Source organism: Scomber japonicus, chromosome 11 (genome assembly GCF_027409825.1).
Source record: "Scomber japonicus isolate fScoJap1 chromosome 11, fScoJap1.pri, whole genome shotgun sequence".
NCBI classification, from domain to species: Eukaryota; Metazoa; Chordata; class Actinopteri; order Scombriformes; family Scombridae; genus Scomber; species Scomber japonicus.
This window is the reverse complement of record NC_070588.1, coordinates 11,356,711-11,375,483: the sequence shown is the minus strand read 5'-3', so window position 1 is coordinate 11,375,483 and position 18,773 is coordinate 11,356,711. Positions and strand designations below refer to the sequence as shown.

Sequence of the window (18,773 nt, the reverse complement as noted above, 5' to 3'; positions counted from 1 at the left end):
CCAAATTTGGACTGCATGAAGCCAACCAGACCTGTGGCTGTGGCCTCATTGTGTCTATATCCTGCTGAGAGGTCCCTGAATGTCTGTACACATGTCATTGTAAAGGCAAACCTATGGGCAAGTAAACAACCCCATCATTGTAACCTCTGCCACTCTTGTTCAGTAAGTCACAGAATCACACAGACACTTTTACAAGAATCCTGAGAGTGTTTCCTTTCCAATGATACCAGACACATCTCTGAGTCTCAAACTATGTGGGATCTGTGCTGCTCACAACTTGGGCATGTCGTTTAGGCTAACAGCATAAAAAACAGGGGCGTGTGTTAAGTGGTCAATCCATTACAGTTACTGAGAAAAAATGTGTACTCAAATTATGGTTACTGATGACAATAATTACAAAGGGGGTTACATCTGAATATTTTCGGTGAAAAGGTTAGGCTATATGTTGAATAATATTCATTTTGTTGCTTTGCCAGTTGTTGATGTGCACAGTGCCTTATTTTGCCATTTCCAGTCAAGGCCATTTAGTAAAGCCATTTGATACTATTCTGATGCTATTCTGATTTAATTTTAATTTTATTTTTTTTAATTTGGAGCACACATGGGCATAAATGGTGTCACAGTACCAATTAAGGCCATGCCAAACTTTTGACTTTTTTTCATAAAATATCTTTATTTTATATTCAAAAATCTACATGAACTAAAGAATACATTTTTCAAATGCGAGATGAATCTTGCTTTATAAGAAATTATCTCCCTTATAAATCATGTCAGCATCCATGAAAAACACCTGAACTTGGTTCAGCTTAATGGTTTTGGTGGGCTTAATGGGAACACTTTACCCCAACAGTTGAATTAGAAAAGTAATAAAAAAGTAATCAAATGTGATAAGTTACATTACTTTGATGAAGTAATTGAAATAGTTACATTAGGGTGGATTAGGGTAAAGTGGGACACTGACTAATGTGGGACAACTAGACTCCAGTGCATTTATCTCTTTTTTTTTCTATTCAGTTCTTTTAAAGCTAACTAGTATATGCATACTGTGTAAGTTATACTGTTTAAAATTACACATGAACATACAGGCTACTCGTTTTTTAACCTAAAAACTACGGGTACGCTCAGTTCAGAAAGTTTTGGTATTTCTAAGCCTAAAAACTAGTGTCCCATGTTACAAACTCTAAATTCTGAAACAATTTGGCACACTATGTAAAATATCCAAAAAATGTCTTAATTTAAGGTATTTCATAATGATATAAGGTGTTGATATAATGTACTGGATTTATATGTAAATAAGGTAAACAAGTCAGAATTGCAAAAAGTGTCCCACATTACCCTAATCTACCCAATTTAATACATTTACTTTAAATAGGGTAACTCGGAATCTGTAACCTACTACATTTCCAAAGTAACTTTCCCAACCCTGAATAGTATTATATGTTGTTGCACTGTTTGAGGTTGTCTGAGATGAGATGGAGCAGACACTTTATACGAATTTAGCGCATGCGCAGTAGACGTACAGTCTAGCCTGTGAAGCTACCAGCCAGCTACAGACAGATGTAAGCTAGCACAGATATAAATTAGACAAAGAAACCCTGTGAAGAGTCTGAGTGAAAAAACAGTTTAAAGTAACGGAGGGTGAAAGGAGCGACTGTGACACAAAGCTACATGCATTACTCGATACATATGGAAGTATGAAATTGAAAGGTACGCCGTCACCGGGTCTTTTTTAAACTTTTTTTGTGGGCAGTCAGTGCACAGATTAGCTTGGGCTAGCTGCTAAGTTAGCCGACGTTGTTTTCCCACCAGCAAGATTGTACCAAAACGTGAGGGGTTTACGTTAGCTCGGTTAGTTAGCATCCTGTCACAGGATGAAGGCCCCCCTTTTTTGTCTAAACAGCACATCTACTAACTTAACTTCATGTATCCTTTTGCTAGTGTGTGTTGCTGCTAATGTAAGTCTGCCCCGTAATGTGTTATAATGTGTGAAGCTAGCTGCTAGCATTTGCGGTGTAAAGCTAAAGGGGGAAATTAACATTAATCTTGCTTGTGTGAGAACATTAATGTTAGCTTGGGTTAGCTAAAAAAAATAACCGTATTGCACACTGAATATATTGTTGTAGCTAGTGCATCTAATAGTCATTGGAAAATACTATTGTTGGTGACATTAGCTTGTAAAGAGCGATGAGCCCGGTGAAGTAAAAATAATGAAAGCTATATTTTGAAATTAGTGTTGACACCTGATGTTACGCTAACACTGAGCTGTAGCTTTGTTGTCGATTTTATTCCCTATTTAAGGGTGTTTCACGTCCGTTTTTACATCTCAAATTGCATTTAGAGTTAAGGCTAAGTGTAATCTCTGTGACTTAAAGAAGAAGATGCGATCATTTTAGCTTTCAACTAATGCAAAAACAAGCTATAGATATCAGCTCGGATAGCATCCTTACTGTTGCATGAAAGACTGCAAGACTGTAGCTAATGTGTGAGCCAAACAAAGTTGCAGGTTAATCTTGAGTTAGCTAATGTAATTATGGGTCTAACATTCACCTACAGGCTAGGCTACACGAAAAACATCACCATAATCTCAATATGGTAAGGTATTTACAGCCACACTGAGCCAGAAATCTGTTAGCTTTAAGGGTTAGGGTTCATCATTTTTAAGTCTAAAACAACAGCCAGGTGCCAATATGGACATTGACACAGGTTTCCTTGATAACATCATTCCTCTTGTTCACACAAGATACCTTCATAATGAACTCGGCCTCCATCACAATGTAAGTGATGGAGGCCAAAATCCACAGCCCTCCTCCTGTGCAAAAATGTATTCAAAAGTTTGTCTGAAGCTAATGCGAAGCTTTGGTCGTCCACATTAGTCAAATCTAGGAGATATCTTTCATTGTCAGTCTTTTTTAGTGCCAAAGTCCCTCTTTTTGTTACTATACTTCACTGCAGCTCAACAGGGGAACACAAAGAGGAAAGATTATGCTAAAAAAGACTGTAAATGTGGCAGATATCTACTTGATATGATTAACTCAGACTGCTGAAGCATCATACAAGCTTCATATTAACTTTTAAAAGCTTTTGGCCTTCATTGGTTACATTGAAAACACATTTGAAACTGTTTTTTTAATAGCCAGTATGAGCAGGAGGAATGATAACAGCAAGGGAAACATCTTTTGAAGTTTAATGTTGAATTGTGTACCTGGCTGTTGTTTTAAGACATACTTGAAAATTTGTTAACCTGTCCTTTTAACTGATGGGATTGATTTAGTAGAAATCTCTCATTATAGCTGTCACTTTGAGTATTGACACTAATGCTTCCATATTATTAAATGTCTATGACACGTGTCTCTCAGACACACTCCGCATTCTTTAACATGTGTTTTTGTCATGTTTAGTGAAGCATCTGAAGCAGCTGTTTTAAATAACACACACATCCAGCTGTGTATGTGTTGTAAACTTAATTATGAACAGTATCAACATTGATTGATCAAACCTCTGTCTGTCTGTGTCTGTTTCACTAGAGGCAGATTCCCCACTATGGTGAATGGGGAAATAAAAATCAATGAATCAATAAATCCAAACACAGTTGAATTCTTCCCATGGAGCCAACATGAAAACTCTTTTGGTTCAGTAAATTTCTGCTGTCAGTCAGGCTTATGAGTGCAGGGTAGCTGACAGGCTCTGTGAACAGAGATCCTGAATGCAGGTCTGAGTCAGTATGGATTGAACGGATTCCCGGTTAGAATTACATAATTAATTAATGCCCCTTGGTAGATTAGGTGTATTGACACAGCAGTTATTTCATTGCCAGATGCCTCAGTAATGTAGGAGCCATGTAAGAGGCTAACTTTAATTACTTTTAGATGGGTACATTTCCCAGGACTAATGTCTGCCTTTTCTCCTCCAGACTGGAACATGAAGATGGGGCCATGAAGGATCCTGTGATAACTTAGATAAACTCCATCTTTGAACATTTCCAACCATTCAAGAGGTGACGTTAAGGTTATAATTTTCTTGCTGGTGCTGATTCAGATTCTGTGTTTGACCATAATGGCTAAAAAAAGTAGTTCAGTTGCAGCGTGGAACGTACAAAACAGTCGTTGAACCTGTCACATCAAGAAAATGTCTGTTGACTCATGTATCGGATGTCTGCTGGTTAAATATTCCTCTATTCATGTGCAGTGTTTAAGCAAGGATTCTCTGGGAGGGGGGTCATGGAGTCAGAAGTACTCATCTAGACCTTTATGAGTGCTTCAAAATATTGTTGAAATGATTTAAGGATTTTCCTCTGTCCTCATGTGCCAGTAGTCAAAATATATTCAACATTTTGACTGTTTATGCATTTTTAAAGATAGTTGCATATATTTTACTCTGAGGAATGAGAGGGATGACATGTTTGAGTTTGGAGGCTTTGAAATCAACTTCACTTTATGGGGAAAATTAAATTAAATGTGCTGACACTGAAAAAAGGGATGTATCCCCTAAGCGCCAGGTTTGTAGAAAACAACACTTCTGTATTGTCTTTGATATAGAGCTGCCTCAACTGTCATGCTGATTAAGAGACTTAAAATAATGTATTAAATCACATTTTATGATTGTAATAGTCATGCATACAGGCTAGGGCTGGGCAATAAATCAATATTACATCAATTATTTTTTATTGATATTGAGGTATTTGGTCAAAAATGTTGGGATATTTGATTCTGCCCATATCGCAAAGGCAGTGCTTGAGGCTCCAGTTGCATCCAACTCTGACTTGCATCAAGTGGAGTTGGCCTGATGTAAAAATGTTCAAAGCGGTTTGATATTAAGTCAAAGACCGGACCTGTAATACCGAGCTCTTCTCCTTGTGCTGGGTTGCTGTGTTATAGCTGCAGTGTTTCCTGTGTTAAAAGCCAGAAACATACAGCTAAGTGACTATGCTAATGATGCTAGACATGCTAACTAGTTGCTCTCAGGCTGCTGGAAGCTGGAAGCAGCCTGGTCGGGTTTGTCTGGGTTATCAGTGAGCCCTGCACCGTTAGCCCAGGTCAGCCCACCACGTCCAGCTGGGTGCACAGCAGCAGCAGCAGCTGGTCCCGTCAGTGTTGGAGCCTTCATGTCAGGCTATTAAACCTCAAATTTTGGTTCACATGAAATCAAACCACCGGCCCAGCTGGCAAAACCGTAAAGTGACCCAACCCTAAGATAGAGAAGTTTTTCACATTTTCTAATTTTAGGACAGTTGACTCACTGACTATTGTTTTGAGGAGCTTTCAGATGAGTTTGTGACATTACTTATAAAACTTAAAACCAGTATTGTCATGTTTTTAAATGATGTCTTTTGAGTTTGCATCTTCACCTTTTTTAATCATCACCTGTACCGGCAGCGTTTAAGGAAAGGTTGATGGACTATTTAACCTTTTACTTTTAATTATAGCGCTGGATAATCATAGTGGTCATTCCCATGGTTACACTCAAAGCAGAAAGACTGAACATTTGAAAGTGACAGGTTTGCACATGAAAAAAATAAATGGGTGTTAGTTGACGTAAACAACACGTAGCATTTGCTTCTATCACCCTTATCTGCGCTGTCTTGCCTCCCAGTGATTACTGAAATAGTTTTGTTAAGTAACCCCCACCAGATTTGCCTCATCAGTCAGTCAAGAGTTTGACTTCAGAAGTTGTTTTTCACTTTGACAACATGTGTATCCTCTTTCTTCTCCTCCTTTTACAAAATGAAGCAGCTTGAGACTAAAGTTGGGAGAGAATCTGCGCTCATGACTACACAAGTGACAACTAAAGACCAAGTGTAACTGGATGTCTCCTCAGGTGTCATGGTAGGATGCAGGAATACAGCTTAGTTTTCATGAACCATTTAAAAAAAAAAAAAAAAAAAAAGACTAGTGGTGGGACCTGAGGATAGCGAGTTGATCAGTCTGTCTGTCCTTTCATCTGGCTGGCTTCACCTTTTTAAGAGAGAATTTTTTAGTCCTGCTCTAGTGTGGTTCATTTTTTTGGGGGAACTTTTCAAAAGTTTGAAAATTGACAGAATAGCAAATTGATGTGCGGGATTTGCCTACAGCTCTACAAGTAAAAAGGAACAGTCAGACTGAGCTTCACTTCCCATTCATGTCTGTGTGGAACTTGGTGAGACACGTTCTCTTTTGGCCCTAAATTGACTTGCCTCTTTCACTTTCGCGGTTCGTATGGAGTTCAGTCTGATTGAAATTTGACTTGTGAAATTGTAAGGTTCTCCAGTATCTAGCTAGTTTTTGAGAGGAGGGAGGGGTTGAGCTGCCATTCAGGAAATATTGTTTGTATATATATATTTTTATATATATATATAACTCCAGAGTAAAATATTTCAAGAAGCAGATAAGAAGAGATACTGCCTGACTGTAGTGAGACCAAGGACAACAATAGAGGATAATAACCATAAATGTCATTTTACAACTTTGTGGTTGTTGTTGTTGTTAGAGTGCTAGCCATGCTAACCCTTTGCAGTTTATGTTTACAACTCTGCCCACGCTATTTCCTTGCCAGACCACACACACCACAATTTTGTCTGGCTGCACCAAATTCTGCAGTATGAATAATTCACTTTGGTTTTCGTTATGTCAGCAATTGTAGTTAAACTGATTTCCTGAATTTGGTGTCTTGTGTCGCTTAATTACAAGACCTCAGGTTGCAGAAAGGATGCAACCTTTTTCTTTCATCACATTTTATAGCAATTTGGCCATCTTGACCATTTTTTGCAAGCTTCTTTTTAACCAGACAGTTCAGTTTGATCTAAATATAGTCCATATGCGAATTTTGCTGTTAATTTCTAAAAAAAATAATCAATGTTTCTTCTTGTTTTCTTTAAACAATTAGTGCTTTAAGGACGTGAGTGGTACCTCTAAACTGGTGATGTCACGGGTTCCCACCCCCCCTCCTCCTGGGGAGATGTCAAGTGGACCTGTGGCAGAGAGCTGGTGTTACACACAGGTTTGGGCACAATTTTACAAATTTTCTGTAGAAGAAGGTGATAGAATCTATCATGACACACACATCTTTGTTAGATTATTTCAGGTCCTATCACATGGGGATCTTTAATTTCTTCACCTTTTTTATGTTCATAGTTCCTTTTTCACAGCTGACATTTTGACATGTCATGGTAGGAAAAGCACAAGTGGTAATAATAACATTAACAATGGCTCTATTCAAGTGTACAGTAAGCCATGAGAGTGTGCCAACATGTACATTACCAGGACCCTGAAACCAAAGCAGCTAAATGGAATTTATTCATTATTAATTTTATTATTCACACCTGTGCTTTTTCTGACAAAATGCGGTGGAAACAGTCCTTTACTGTGTCAGACATCAGTGGTAAAATTTCTGTCAAAAGAAACATATTTTTTCAGGGAGGACTTAACATTTTCATCTTAAGATTTTTTTTTTTTTTTACTGCATTAGAGATTTGTTGTGACAGTTTTGTGTGTTTCTCCTTCTTCTTTTTCCAAGGTCAAAGTTGTAAAGTTTTCCTACATGTGGACCATAAACAACTTTAGTTTTTGCAGAGAAGAAATGGGGGAGGTGTTGAAGAGCTCAACCTTCTCCTCTGGCCCTAATGATAAAATGAAATGGTTAGTACACAGACTAAACTTAAACATTTGCTTTTTGGATATATATGTTTTTTATGTAAACATAAATGGCATTTAAATAGTATGCATGTTTTTTTTACTGTGGGTAATCTGCATAATAATTACACACTCAGTCCCTCAAAGGACGAGAGGATCACCTGAAGGCTCATCATAGTCTTATTTCAACAAAAGTGATTAAAAACTTGACTGTCTTTACTAGTTTGTAACATGACTGATGCATTGTTATCTGTTTACTTGCCAGGTGTCTGCGAGTCAATCCAAAGGGACTTGATGATGAAAGCAAAGATTATCTGTCATTGTATTTACTTCTTGTTAGTTGTCCAAAAAGTGAAGTCAGAGCAAAGTTCAAGTTTTCTTTGTTGAACGCTAAAAGAGAGGAGACAAAAGCGATGGGTGAGTACAAGCGCCCAGAATGGCATCACATACAATCATGCTAAATTGGTGTTTCTATTACATCACAGATGTATTCACTTTTTCTATCTTATAGACACAAGAAAAGGAAATGTCTAAAGTTAACAATGTTTTCTTCTGTTACAGAAAGCCAAAGAGCATACAGGTTTGTCCAAGGCAAAGACTGGGGCTTCAAAAAATTTATCAGAAGAGATTTTCTCCTTGATGAAGCCAATGGACTTCTGCCAGATGATAAGCTCACACTGTTCTGTGAGGTAATTATAATCTGGGTTTTCTTTCTATTTTTCAAATTAATAATGGACACAATCTTTTTATTTTTATTTATTGCTGTTATTATTTTAACAAAATTGCGATAACACATAGCAGTATTTTGTTCTCACCCTCACACGGGGTAGGCAACTATAACAAACATTATTTATTTATTTATTTATTTATTTATTTATTTATTTTTAATTTAATTGGTCACAAATTTTGGAAGATCATCAATTTGGCTGATACATATTCCCATTTTCATTCATACTCAACCTCCACAGAAACAGTACGTTTAATCTGTTTGTTTTTTTGTGGTTAGTTTTTAGTTATAACTGACAGCACAGCAACATGTGTCCCTTCAGTTATTTCTCTGTTGTAATAATGCCCAGAGTTATCTCTTTCTCTGTGACTTGCACACCACCTTCTTGTACAGCAGATCTGCAGGTTTGCATTCATAATTGGGGAATAATTTTGGAGATTAGAGTCAAATTATTAGTGAATTGGCTTCAGTCTGAACAATTTAGGCTTGTTAATAAGGGAGAGAGGGGCAGGGTTTGATTTCCATAGGCAGATAAGACAGACATAAAGAGGCTAGGAGTAAAAAAATAGATACTGAATAGATCTGAATTTGGAGTTCTAACTTTATTAATGTGGAAAAGTTGGAAATGATTAAAGTGCATTAACTGTAAATTTCAACATGTTTTCATGTGCTTTTGTTCAGTCGCTGAAGACCAGTGCAGTGTTACTGTGCTGCTGCTTTGTTGGATGTGATATGGCTTTTTCTCATAAAGTACATGTTTTTTCTTTTTAATAAAATCTTAGTGAGAGTTAAATATTCTATGTGTCAGAATGAATCAGTTCATACTGAATCAATTCATGAGCACAATAGTAGATCGTATTTAAATGTTTAATGCAACCATTCAGGAATCTAATTTATCTTAATTATTGTCATGTCCAGTTAACATCTGACTGTAGATACAAGTACCAAATATATTGTTAGCAATTGCTTTAAACTACATCAAAGGGATATTTTATATTTTCTGAAGTGGGGTTGTATGTGGTACCTGTCCATAGCCAGTGTACCTGCAGTAGATGCCGCTCCACACCCCACTGGTTTGGAGATGTAGGCAGGAGCACAGACACAGGAGCTAAACAATGTACTGCTGTGGACAGGGACAGCAGTAAGATGCATTTTAACCACCTAAAGAAAGGCCGAACTAAAGGAATCAATATCAGTTTAAGAGTACACTATTATATATATTTTAAACACTCTACCTTGCTGTCTGACAATTCTGTCTTTTGCACTATATTTTCAAAACCACATAAATCATGCACCGTTTTATACCACAGACCAGCTGTTTGGGTCAGGAAGAGCTCTTGCTCCAAAAAAATAACTATCCCTTTAAGCTCTTATCTGTTGGAGTGACATGCTTCCTCCATCTTACATCATTTACAATGACACTTGTTCTCAAAATTAAATTGTGTGTCAGGAAGAATAAACGTCTCCTGAAAATGTCTTTTCAAGGGACAAATTAAATTAAGTGTCAATGAATTTTGATGTAAATGCAATTGGCCAAATACTGCCAGGATGAGACAGTGTGTTAGACAGCACTTCCAGATAGATTCAACAATTTTGAGGAAACTGGCACTTCAATAAACAAATTGCATTGAAATTAAAGACAGCATGCCTTTTCTCATTCATTAGATTTTTCTGCAAAGTAGATTCATTTTGGTTTCAAGTTGTTGTGTTTTTGCAAGCACGAGTCAGTTTTAACCAACCTTTTTTTTAAAAAGAGCTAATTAAACACAAATGGGATCTTTCTTCAGTAGATGGATGTACAGTATTTACTTCTGGATTTATTAAGATGTTTAGCCTTGATGAGGCCCACTTCAGTGATTTGTTCTCTCTGCAATGTTTTTTTTTTTTTTCTTTTAAAGGTAAGCGTCGTCCAGGACTCTGTTAACATTTCTGGCCAGTCCAACATGAACATGCTGAAGGTACCGGAGTGTCAGCTGTCTGATGACCTGGGGAACCTGTGGGAGTGTTCACGCTTCACAGATTGCAGCCTCTATGTGAGAGGGCAGGAGTTCAAAGCCCACAAATCCATCCTTGCAGGTGAGAAGTTCCTCTACCCGCGGCATCCCGGCACCTTGCAGGGATTCAGACAGAAAGGAGTGCAGGGGGCTGCGTTGTTGATTCAGAATGAGAGGGCTGTGTTTTGGCACGCAGGGCTAATGTCTGTCTGAACGTGGTGTTTAGCGAGCAGCACCCAGGAGAGAAGCCCCCAAATTGGCCCTAGCAAGATATGTCATGCTTGTTCTTAATAGCCTCTCGTTGAGAGCCGTAAGCACCTTGAAAGGCTACCGAGGGTCTGTATTCCTGGCTTGATTTGTAGCGGCCTAGTTCTGCAGTGGGCGCTAATCCACCCCGCTACCATTGCTTGGCCCTGCTTGACCCAGATGACTGTAGGATCCAGGAGATTGAAAGTCTAGCTCTCTTTTTCAGCTTGGCTCCATTAGATATGGTGGTGGCAGCTGCAGTGGTCAGAGAGAAATGCTGACAAAGTGGCAGCTATATGGATTTTGCAACATTTTAGAACTGTAATAATTCACTATACTGTAGCTGAGCTTTGTGCCTTTTTTTTTATTTGCTCTTTTTTAACACTGTTTTGTAAAAGCACCTTTTATCTCTTGATGTGATATGTATAATATGCTGACTGGACATTATATTTACGTGTCCAATTGATTTATTTTACAGCAAGGTCCCCAGTCTTTAATGCTATGTTTGAACATGAAATGGAAGAAAGTAAAAAGGTAAGAATATAACTGGTCATTTCATTTGCTTCCACACTTCTAGTTTTTGCTCAAAAGACAGTCATTGTAACACAGTGGTGATAAGAGGCTTCACCTCCTTTTTCGTGGATGTTCTTCAGTAGTAAAGAAACCTCTCTGTCTTCACCTTGCAGAACCGTGTTGACATTAGTGACGTAGACCCAGATGTCTTTAAGGAAATGATGGGCTTTATCTACACGGGAAAGGCCCCAAACCTGGAAAAGATGGCAGACAATTTGCTGGCAGCTGCAGACAAAGTAAGTATCAGAATTATTAAAAGCATTGTTAGTGTTTTTCCAAGTGTATTTTCTTCATTTCTCGCCAAACATGGTTTAGTTTGTTTGTTTGTTAAATGCAATAATGTTGCTGATACTGTAGATCCTGTATTATTTATTTAGGCTTTAGTTACCTGTCACATCCTGTAAATACTCCCGGTTCCACTCTTGTCTTATTTACACTCATAATTAGATAGTATAACTATAACACTATCAAAATGCATGAACTTGATCAAAATGACTGAGATAAGCATTTTAGTTATGTGTATTTTTTTGACAGTTTCAAACTAGTGTATCATCACAAAGAATAATGTAGCTATTTATAACATCAGATCACTTAAACACTGAAACAGTAAGTTGAGATACAGTGTAGTCCTGGACAGTCATGCACCTTGCTGTCCTCTACTTTAGTATTTGGAGCCACTCTCAGTCAGTAGAGCGACCATCCCTGTGTGAAAGTCAATGAGGCTAATGTAGTCTGCTATGTAATTATACAGCTGTTAGCCCGCATCTTATGTGGCATCATCTCACTATTGATGAATTGTAAAATTATAGACTATTTCAGCCCCTTCACCCCTCTCCTTTTCCCATTAAATACAATGACTGTACGGGGTGTGAAAAAATATCAAACCATTGTAAAATATAATTCTGTACATTCTAGTTGCTCTTCAATAAATGCTGTTTGTGAAGCTGATAATGTTCCTTTGTTGAGAATGTCACAAGTTGGTTCAAGGTGACACATTCTTAAGGCTCCGGTTTCTATCCTATGTAGGCGTGTGGCAAGAATGAACATTTCTTGGCTATTATTTGGGGTATTTAAACATTATTGTGTCACTGAAATAGGATTTAAGTTTCTGCAGTAAACATATTTCATGTAAGGCAGAGTTTTTTGTTTGTTTTTAAATAAATGTAGGCAGTACAGAATAACACCATCCCAAATGAGTGAAAAAGGGCTAAATTCCAAAAAGACGCCGAGTGTTAATCTGTTTTGTGGTCCCTAGTCTGGATTTTTCCCCTCTGTTATACCACCAGGGGATATTCATATTTTTGCTCGTGTTATGTTGCATTTGTTATAAATGCAGCTTTATAGGTATAGTGCAATATTTCACCAGAGGACTGTGATTTGAAGCCTTCTGTGTACTCTTATGTACTCTTAAATCCTTTCTTGACACAACCATTCTTTCCCCAGTTCCTACATGAGCTTCCCTCCTGTAGCAAGGTGTATTGTACTGATCATACATTTGATAGATGAGTTTGAACTGCGAGCCAGAGTGTTGAGCAACAGCCTAATTTGACCTAAAAAATATCCGTAATCATTGCTAAAATGATAATTCTCAAACCCTGCTGATGGGAAATTTGGAATCCTGGTCAATTCTACTGCATCTATAATCATTCAGCATTTTAGTCTCTGATTGCACCTTTATCTTTTATGTTTGAGTATAGTAGAGGGCAACAGCTCAAGTCACAGAGATCCACTTTGCATCCTGACTGTAACTGCTTCTTTTTGCGTCCCTCTCTCCCCACCACCCCAGTACGCGCTGGAGCGTTTAAAGGTCATGTGTGAAGAGGCCTTGTGCAACAGCCTTTCAGTGGAGAATGTGGCCGACACCCTCATCCTAGCAGACTTGCACAGTGCCGAGCAGCTCAAAGCACAAGCCATAGATTTTATCAACAGGCAAGTATCGCAGAGAGGAGGAAAAAAAAAAACCTCCAGTGATAAATTCCTGCTGCCATTTCTGTTTACCAGCCCTGAATGCTTACCTTTTTATCTCCTTGCCATAGGTGCAGTGTCCTGAGACAGCTGGGCTGTAAAGATGGAAAGAACTGGAATAGCAAGTATGTAATTAGCTGATATATGTGACACAAGATTAATAACACACTCTTATCTCTTCCCCCACCAGATGCATTAGAATTCATTGTTTTAGCCCAGGCAGACAGAGTGCTATTTGCCTTTTCAGTTTGAAGCTCCATATCTTTGTATCCAAGTTATTAATAGACTCATACCTGGATAAACCCTGGAAATGGAATATTTGTAGAATTTTAAAGGGACAGGAGGTGGTCGCTGTAGGAAGTTTTTCTTTCAGATGATGAACTACGTTGTTATAAGACACCTTGAAACATTTTCCGCTCTGTTGTATTCAACTTGAGAAGACACCCTAATCATTAGTTTCAACATATGAACATGTGTTGGAAGCGCTGATGGCTCTTTGCAAGTTTACCACACAGCTTCTAAATCAAGTCCTCCTTATTTACTTTGTCATTACGATCTCATTTATGTTTATTGATTTTTAATGTGCACATTGTCGTGTCTGAGAGTTAACTTCATTTTGCCTGTGCTTACAGTCATGCTACGGATATAATGGAGACTGCAGGCTGGAAGTCAATGATCCAGTCCCACCCTCACTTGGTAGCCGAGGCCTTTCGTGCCCTGGCTTCAGCACAGTGCCCACCCTTTGGTCTTCCCAGGAAGCGTCTAAAACAGTCCTGACTGCCCAATTGTGCCCCAGGACTTTACTGGAGGTGTGAAGCATGGGTTTACAAAGGAAGGACTAGCGAGGGTACCACTCTATTTCCACCAAAACTGAACACACTTGAATAAAGAAGAGTGGAGTTTTCTGGCCAGGGATGTGGGGAGGCTGGCACGTGGACTACTGGCATCAATGGATTGGGAAAAAATTGATTCAATCGGTGTTGCTTGCTTGCTTTGCTGCCCCAACTGAACTCGGTTCAGCCTGGGTAGCAAGTCAAGCTGTCTGCTACTGTTTTTTTCCTGTAATTTTAAAAATGGCCTTAATATATCTGCCATTGCTCTGGAGCTGCTCTAGAGTACTTTGTCTATTTTACTCTGTGCCTGCCTTGTCACAAAGACCAGGCCTCCTCCAGGTTGCACTAGTTCCCATGAATAGTCATTTTGATATGGAGTTCGATAGGAACGTAACAAAGGTTTAACTAAATGGGAAATATTATATATTTGTAATGTTTAGCCCGTTTTGTGACTAGACATTAAAAAGCATGAACACTTTCAGTGCAAGGTCAGTTCTTTACACTTTTTAAAAGATGTGTATGCCCCATATTGATGGCACCATTTCTATGTAAATGACAGTTGAACCATCTTCAGAAGACCAGTGTACAAGAAAGTCTGTTCTATTGCATATATGTGGGGGAAAAAAGTAATCTGCCATTATGAAGACCCAGTGTCAATTCTTATAGTACATGTAAGACGGAAAAGTGTCTATACTTTGGCCCTAATATATTCTAAACCATTGGAAGTATATGGACGTATTTACCCAGTCTCCCATTTGAATGACATATTCCAGATCATACATCTGTGAAGTGTTATAGATTAAATTTTGAGAATTTCTTTCCTTAGTATTGCCAACTTGCAAATATTATATATTCTCATATTGTGGTTAACTAAAAGTGGAAAGACTAATGCATGGTCATGTTATTGTCAAAGAAAGTGTCCAAGTACCAATTTCGTTGTTTAACAATTTATTTTCTGCAATTATCTGACATATTTGTGCAGAATTAAATGAATTGAGTATGTGCAAAATTTCCTCTAACATGCTTGGATATTTGTAGGATGCTGAGCATCACTTCTACTGGCAATGTTATTCTGTGTTTGAATGAGGGGTTGTCATGTTTATTCAGTCCGTCTCGTACGTAGTGTGGTGTGACAGACACTTCAGAGGATTTTGTAAATTAAAAGGGTAGCATCATTTTTACATGATATTACTCATCATTCAGTATCATGGTGAGATGTTGAAACTTCTTTTGTTTGGAAGCAAAAAAGATGGAAGTTGTTGTCTGCAAGAATGCCTGCATTAACCCATTAAAACATTTTCCAGCAGTCTGATGTGGCCCAGGTTTTTTTCTTTCTTTTAATAGGGATTTATTAAATCAGTTGTCAGATTTCAGCGTCACTGTCACTTTGAGGAATGGATGATAATCACCATTTCTCTTTCTCTTTAATGGTCGTGTAAATGGATGTAGATATCAGGCTGAGGTGGTCCACCATGATAATCAAAAGTAAATGCACACTGCATTAGCAAAGTAACATCAATAATGTTGAACCTTGTAGAACACATGAAAGACATTTTTTCCTCTTGTTTCATGTGTGAATGGTCGGTACAATCTCTAATGAAAGCACACAAGGCCACTCTTTCCTACTGGAACAGAGACGTCTTCATCGGCTGCTTCCGGATCCTCGTCTGCCCCTCTCAGCACAGGAAATGCCCAGATGCCATCTCTGCTTTAGGATGCCTCTGTGACCTTTTATTTTCCTCTTTTGCTTTCCTCTGCTTTTCTCTGCTAACTGTGATGTTTGAAAGAGAAGATGCCTGCAGTGGCATCGTCACAATAGAAAATTTGTTCAGTCATTTGGATTGTAGGCAATGAGATTGTTAAAGAAGCAGTGGACACTGCAGGTCTGACAGTTTATTGTTAAAGCAGCTCTCGTAAAAATAATAAACTTGTCTTATACTTTAAGTCTAAATAACAAAGGCGGATTGCAGTAGTGCGTTCACTTGAGTATTGATGCATCTGTTAAACCTAAACTGAATTTGGTGTCTGGTCAGCATTGTTTCCACATGAGGAAAAGACAGGTTCAGACTCAAACAGGTTGTGTGATGCTCAATGCCTTGCAGACAGTATTTTGTGATTTATTTATTTTTTAACTACTGTGCGTTCCTGAGACTCCTGTCCTGAGATTATGTTTTTTGTTTTTTGTTTTTTACCAGAAAGCATTTTGACAAACCCAGTTAAGGTTTATGAACTTGTCAAATCCAACAGTAGAATTATACAGCGTTATCCAGAGAAAGCATTTGTGGACTGAGAGCCTTTGGAGATCAGAGAGAAACAAACAGATGAACATATGAAAATGTAACCGTTTTACTGTGTTAAATTCTGTAAACAGCAGCAAGGGGAAAAATTAGCATCTCTGGCTTTGGCAATGAATGTGTGATTGTCGACTGTAAGTCTTAAGTGTTAAGCAACAAAAGGTGTTAAAACCATAAATAATCATCTAAACTAAAATTTCTCCCGAGGGTACATTTAAATTTTCATCTTGGTTGATTAGATTTAAAAATACACAAATAATTGCAGTTAGGTGTGAGATCAGTGTGTGACATGGGCAATTACCTAACTGGGAACATTTATTATATGGGTGTCATTAATTATCAGTATTCTCACCATGAAAAGTGACATTTCTAAGGATTTGGATGCGTGCAGCAGGAAAGCCTGGTGTGACTTGATGCCTAAGGAGTGGGTGCCTCACCCTGATCAGATAAGAGTAATGGAAGCGAATGAAAAGACCCCTGTCCCTGATGGCCACTGTAAAATGGATGTGCTCCCTGAGGTGTACCTCTGGTATCATCCACGCCTGTGGACACAGATTTATTGGCCATTAAAAAGCTACACTGAAATGTACCTCTTAAAATGGTGTGTTTATCCTATTGAGAAGTCCTTCTAGGAATGAAACGAGACAACTGTGAGCACCGACAGACGCGAGCTGACTCAGTATCACAATATGCTGCGCCAAGTTCAAATAAGGTTTAATGCCATAAAAACCTAAATTCATCTTTACAATTTCATTTTAACAAAATGACCCCCTAAGAAATCAAATATTCCAAAATGAACATTTGTACTTACAGTATACACACAGCAGTGTTCTTATTCCTATTTTACAGGGGAAACCGTTTAAACAAGCAAGCAGGAAATCAATATAGGTACAATCTGCAAGGATTACAAAAATGGAAATCGAACAATCTAACTATAAGCAATAAATATGACATCTATCTACATGATATTTCTTAACAAACACCAAAAATAAGGAGCAGTATACTCATTGATATATTTCTCTGGAAAAATTAGAATAAATTGACATTGTTTACTCTGAAGCCATAAGTAAACACGTTTAGTTTTAGAGTTACACATTAATACACAGCATTTGCACAAAGGAGTAGAACTAAAACATCAACATAGATCAACTCAGATTTTATTTCCTTATCATACACCTCTCTTTGTGTATATCATTTGACAGGATCATTTACAGCTGATGGGGAAAAGACATGGGATACAGCCATTAAAGGAACAATGACAGAAATGACTGCCATGTGTTTAGTCAATGCCACATGCCCTCACCTAAAAACCCCAATATGCAGTCATCTCCACACATGGCATTTTATGTGTGATGGCTTTTAACACAACCTTTAAAGCTGTTGTGATTGCTAAGTCAAAGAACATTACACCATTTACTACGGGACTGGATGTCATCCACTTTTACACAAAGTCAGTCAACTAAAGCCTGCTGTACAATTGAGAAATGTCTGACATTTTAAAATTTAGTCCCACTTCTCATTAAAATTCGGACGGATTCTGTATTTTCACTTTTTTTTAATTTCCATTTCTTTTTCTTTTGGTTTCTTCACTCTTGATCTTAGGTAAATGAAATTTCCCAGCCTAATTAAAGCCTATTAAAGACAGGTAATGTCAGGGCTGTTGGCAGGACCATGACAAAGTGCTGATAATTGTCTGCCAGACTCGCTAAATCCACCTGTCCTGCAATTATCGCTTTACCCCAACCTCTCCTGACACATTAATCCACTGCAGGGCCGCTCGGCAGGCTGATGCCTCAAAGTGCATCCTGCAAACACAGATGTTGGATTTCAGGCTAGTTTAGCATTCACATACCTTATTATGATTGTAGCAAGGAAACCAACACATTTTGGGGAACGAACAAGGCAGGATCCAGGTTATGCATGGATGGGTACCTACATACGTATATGTAATGATAAATGATTATGCTCTCTGCTTGCTCTTTGAGTTTGAATTGTTGGATCAATTAATTTTGTCACGGGCACTTAATATTAACTTCGATCAGTCAATTCACTTTATTTCAGAACCAAAAAGAGTAAGCTAAAAGAGATTAAAGATTGGTTGTAAAGCCATATTAATAATTCAGAGCTTCTTGAAAAAATACCCATTGATCAAACGCATCTGAAATAATGGGCTGTGTCCTGCCTGTGTTCTGTTAACAGGTACAAATGGATGTTAGCTCTACTTCGAGACAATGAACAGATCAATTTGATTAATCAGTTCAAATGTAGCAATGTTTCAAGAGGGAGGGAAATATTTAATTTTATGCCCTGTTGAATAACAATTCAAATGTCCTGGTATTGTCACTATTGACATGACTGAAAATCAAGTCATATGTCATCCCATAATAGACAGTTTAACCCTTGTGCCTCACTAGGGACATTTTTAGTGTGCAGTTTGTCGATAATTTCGGCTGCATGCAGCATACATTTTGATAAAGGTGTGGGTTTTTAAAAAGTGTTCAACCTCAGCTTCTATAATAACTGTATAATTAACGACA

At 38.0% G+C, this 18,773-nt stretch overlaps 1 protein-coding gene across 2 annotated transcripts; it reads left to right on the top strand.

Moving 5' to 3' along the window:
• The first annotated feature begins 1,546 nt into the window (after positions 1 to 1,546).
• On the top strand, positions 1,547 to 15,248 carry spopla (speckle type BTB/POZ protein like a). 2 transcript variants are annotated; one of them, XM_053328926.1, is made up of 12 exons: positions 1,547 to 1,707; positions 3,911 to 3,994; positions 6,859 to 6,972; positions 7,489 to 7,610; positions 7,870 to 8,021; positions 8,166 to 8,293; positions 10,230 to 10,407; positions 11,050 to 11,105; positions 11,258 to 11,380; positions 12,931 to 13,073; positions 13,187 to 13,234; positions 13,742 to 15,248. In XM_053328926.1, exons 3-12 carry the CDS (start codon positions 6,895 to 6,897, stop codon positions 13,884 to 13,886), a joined length of 1,173 nt encoding a protein of 390 aa, XP_053184901.1. In that variant the 5' UTR covers positions 1,547 to 1,707; positions 3,911 to 3,994; positions 6,859 to 6,894; the 3' UTR covers positions 13,887 to 15,248. The 2 variants fall into 2 exon arrangements, with proteins under 2 accessions (XP_053184901.1, XP_053184900.1); XM_053328925.1 differs by having other exon boundaries at positions 13,181 to 13,234.
• The last annotated feature ends 3,525 nt before the right edge of the window (positions 15,249 to 18,773 follow it).

Excerpts from the sequence above, each read along its gene's own strand:
- spopla (XM_053328925.1), top strand. The coding sequence starts at position 6,895 with ATGTCACGGGTTCCCACCCCCCCTCCTCCTGGGGAGATGTCAAGTGGA. Across the intron at positions 8,022-8,165 it reads AGAGGAGACAAAAGCGATGG|AAAGCCAAAGAGCATACAGG; the intron begins GTGAGTACAAGC and ends CTTCTGTTACAG. Across the intron at positions 11,381-12,930 it reads TGCTGGCAGCTGCAGACAAA|TACGCGCTGGAGCGTTTAAA; the intron begins GTAAGTATCAGA and ends CCACCACCCCAG.